General features: G+C 44.0%; 1 protein-coding gene across 1 annotated transcript in view; it reads right to left on the reverse strand.

Moving 5' to 3' along the window:
• Positions 1–3,134, reverse strand: part of LOC104165746 (unconventional myosin-VIIa-like) — a gene marked incomplete at its 5' end in the record, with an annotated part of 17,303 nt that extends 14,169 nt beyond the window's left edge. The window contains 3 exons of the mRNA XM_009705475.1: positions 587–814; positions 2,007–2,180; positions 3,015–3,134. Coding sequence (XP_009703777.1) covers positions 587–814; positions 2,007–2,180; positions 3,015–3,134 — 522 coding nt within the window. The remainder of the gene's footprint in view (positions 1–586; positions 815–2,006; positions 2,181–3,014) is intronic.
• Positions 3,135–4,358: the final 1,224 nt, after the last annotated feature.

Genomic DNA, 4,358 nt, shown 5'->3' on the forward strand with positions numbered 1-4,358 from the left:
TTCAATTTGACACCTAAATGATTTTAAATGCAAGCAAAAAAAATGCGGTGGATGTTGTCAGAGATTTTGATGTTTCTTGAGATGCTCGTTTCAGCGACACTGGAATAATTCTGTAAGCTCCCAGAGACTCTAGAGGCATAGGTGTCTGCTGCCAATATCCCTTCAGCATATGGTGGCATTACTGGGTTTGTATTGCATGGCAGAGGTCTGGGTATCCTGAAAAGCACCTCTCATGTCTAAGGCTCAGCAGGGTTCACCAAGCAGGATCCTGCTGTGTACTTCTGATCTGCCATCTGGTTACAGACTACCTGTGGCCCTCCAAACTGAGGCTGACGGATGAAGTGGCCATTCACTCTCCCATCCAAAATTCACCAGGAAAGAGGGTTCATGCAGCACATGGGAGCACCCAGTCTGTCCCCAGCCAAGAGGATCTGATTCCTGTAGGTACTGTTTCTCAAGTGAATGCCATAAACCCCAAGCTAGCAGGTGTTCAGGGAGGAAGATTTCTCATCCCCTTTGGTGAAAACTATTTCATTATGTCGAGGATACGTGTCGGACCAGACCAGTAACTGCTGAGGTCACGTACCTTGTCACACCTGTACTCCCCAAACTTCACTCCTCGCACTATCTGTTGGTAAATGAGATTGGTGGCCACATTGTCCTCACTCGGGTTGTGCCAAGGGGTGAAGATCTCCTTCCTGAAGAAGAGTCGCCACGGCGCGTTGCGCTCCTGCGCTCCCTGCTCTTTGGCGTACTGCTCGCACTGAGACACAGCATCCATCACGTGGTCGTTGCCGCTCCCCAGCGAGGAGACCTGGTCAGAGCAAAGGGAAATGTGGCATTCACCCCACTAAATGCTGACCTTTCTAGGTACAGATATCTATCTCTGAGTCACTCATCCAGCTTCCTTTATAATTAAAATAAATCCAAGTATCTATCTCTACTAACCAGCCAAGGTTGAATAGGTCTACAGCATATCTGGGTGAGCCATTTTGTTCTGAGCCCGTTTCCCACCCAGAATGAAAGGAGAGCATTAATGTGAATTAGCAAAGCCAACAGTACCATTATAAATTATTGCTTATTCATACTGTGCTTTGAAACATCCTGTTTCAAAGTCATGGACTTGGATCCAACCATGCTAAGCGTCAGACAAACCCAGAATAAAAAGCCTGTCCTGTTACAGAAGATTTATCACCTCTGTCTTGTCACTGTGGTCTAGCATGAAGCCCTAAAGCACTATATCTCCTCACAGTGAACATCCCCGGATGAACGTCTCCTCATAAAAGACCAAGAAGATGGAGTAGAAACCATTTTCTTCTCCACCCACAGGCAGAGGTGGTCACACCTGGAGGTGAGAATGTACTTCATCCTCTTACACAGCAGCTGTAGGAATAATTCTGCTTCATTGGCTTGCAGCTGTTGTCTCGCCTGATGAAGTTTTACCCTAGGTCTGTTTTCCCTTCTCATTTATGCTCACCTTTATTTTTATTGAATTTCTGAAAAAGGTGTGTTTTTTGGTTAAATAAATCGGGTTAAATGCCAATGCAGGTATGGCAGTTCGGGTTGCAGCTCATTTTGGAAGCTTAATTTTAACCATTAGCTTTCAAATTAAATGTGATTACTGCCTTGCATAAAAATTCAGGCTGTTTGTTTTACTGGAAATTCACCTCAAAGTAGCTTGACTGAGAGTAAGAGCATAGCATCACAGCATAAAGTCAGTGGAAAGGCATTTCTGGAGGTTTCTGGTTCAGCCCACTGGTCAAAGCAAGTCCATCTTTGACCAGGCTGCTCCATGCCTTCTCTTGTTAAATTCCAAATATCTCCAAGGAGGGAGATTTCACAGTGTCTCTACAACCTGCTCCAGCGTTTGACTACTCCTAGTGTGAAAACCCTGCTGGCACTTGCACTGTACACATGTTCCTTCTGCCCTCTGGAAGATATCTGATGGCAAGGAGAACCTCCCTCTTCTTTCAGAGAGCTAGTCAGGAGCATAACTGAAGATATACCTTGTCAAAAAGTGCAATGTAAAGCGAAAAGCCAAATCGGTCCTTCAGGCTGATCTTGTCGGCCAGAGAATTACAGAGCTCTTTAGCCGTTGTTGCGGAGTCGGTCAACAGCGTTTTTGTTGTCCCATCCATAAACGTGACAGGCAGCATAATCGGTTTCTTGGACTTGGTTGCCTAATGGATTAAAGTAAAATTTCATAAAGGCATGTGCATTTCAATCCCACCGAGGCTATTTACTTACATGCTCTTCCACCCAACTGTGGTAGCCATTTTCTAATTTCTGATCCCACTGACTGGTTACTTTTCAGTACTACCATAACATACTTCTCAACAGAATAATGTACGGTCAGCCCCTGGAAGCACTTGGAAGTCCTAGATTTTTTATTTAATAAGTTCAGTCATCAAAGTCCCTAACCCAGTAAATCGAAGCATGCTTGGGAATGCTCCTGGGTGCTGGAGTACAGCTGTCTATGCTAGTAAACCAGCACAGAAAATGAGCAATTATAGCACAAACTGCCCGTTCCAGCTACAGCTATCCCCGAACGTGTCCCAGGGACCATTCTCAGTAGGCAGTTTGCCTGCAGCCACCTTCATCTGGAAGACAGTTTCCTAGCATACATGAGGGCTTGTTCCGTGCCAGCTGGCCTCAATGCCCGAGAGCACTCTCGAGCGCATTTAATTTACCAGTATTGATGTAGCCAAAGGAATTGATCTTCAACATATTCTGGAGCAAAGCCACGATGCACGGGGAATGCAATATCTTGGAAAGACCTGGAAATTCTTGAGAGAAATAGGCATTTTGTTGCCCTACTTTCCGTCCTGCCGGAGATGTCGTTCCTGTGACAGTGAAAGGCTTAAACTCCGAGCCCCAGCTGCCTGGGGAGGGGATGGAGCAATAGGAATTTTGTTGCCCTTCTTTCTGTCCTGCCAGAGAGGTGGTTCCTGTGTCAGGGAAAGACTTAAACCCTGAGCCCCAGCTGCCTGGGGAGGGGATGGAGGGGCTCGTACCTGCAGCTCCAGCCAGCTGGGTGGCTGCGTCCTTGTCCCATTGGCAAACGTCCTCCTCAGCCTCTCTTCGCAATAGGGAGCATAGCCCGGGGGTCCTCCGTTGATAAAGTTCCTTAAATACTGTTGACAGCAGGGAACACATTGGTTAGACGATTGGCTTTAGAGGCTAAGCATTTGCAAAGGTTAAAAAGAGCTGTTTTATTGGAGAAAATCCCTCTGGGACTACCGGCAGTGTTCAGACTCAGGATGCTCCTACATCACATTGATGGAAGCTGAGAGTAGGACAGTCTGCACCCTTGCCTTGTTCTGATACTGTGCATTTCTGGCCTCGGTGGGGATCAGATACCAGCCTAGATGGACCTTTGATCGAAGCCAGTGCAGCAGCTGTTCTGTTCCTGCTATTGCTGCCACTGTATTTTGAAGATGTATTATAAAATGTTATTGAGTGTCGGCCAAAAATATGGGAGTGAATGAAAACGATGTGTAAGTAATAATCAGGGGAATTGTAAGCAAATACTACTCAGAACAATTAGCCACCCATACAAAAGATCTTTCACAGTTACATTAAACAGATGTTTCTTTACTCAGATTTTAAATTGCATTTTAGAAGGTCCTAAACCAGAATTTAAAACACTTCACCGTATGTTAAAAATACAACCACACTGTTGCAGAGAAAATTAAATCCAGTGACTTCCACAACATGAAAGATAATACAATTAAAAATATTACATAAATATCTTGGCCAAAAAGGTAGTTAAGACTAATAGTTCTGTACATAGTATTTTTCAGACAGACTTCATAGATAGATAAAGAGTTCTCCAAATGATGACACATAGCTGGTCCTTCAGTAACACAGACTGCTCTATAACACTGATGGTCCATAAATAACATGGATAGAGAGACAGATATCTCTGTCAATCATAACTTACAGAGATACTCTGAAATAACTAGTTAATACAGCCAGGTTATATGGACAAGAGTGATTGCAAATGACTGCAAGTAGTTGATGCTGTGTAAAAGTGTAGTTTTAATCATGTTGTTAATAATGAACTATGTAATTACATATTTTTTGTATTTCTCCTTCCTTGTGACTGAACGTTCCCATCAAAGTCCATTATTAGTTGAAAGGAAGGTACAAACGGCAGGAGTGCTAATGTGTCTTGGCCCATACTTAGTGTATGATGTGATAAAGGTGTCTAATGGGATCCAAAGTGTGACCTTCATATTTGAGAGCCAGAAAACATATCAAAGACTGCCTCATTATCAGCTAAACCCTTCTCAAAATGTTCAGTTCTAATTGACACTTTTGAATCATAGAATCACAGGTTGGAAGGGACCTTAAAG

Source organism: Cariama cristata, unplaced genomic scaffold, assembly GCF_000690535.1.
Source record: "Cariama cristata isolate BGI_N322 unplaced genomic scaffold, ASM69053v1 scaffold6780, whole genome shotgun sequence".
Lineage (NCBI taxonomy): Eukaryota > Metazoa > Chordata > Aves > Cariamiformes > Cariamidae > Cariama > Cariama cristata.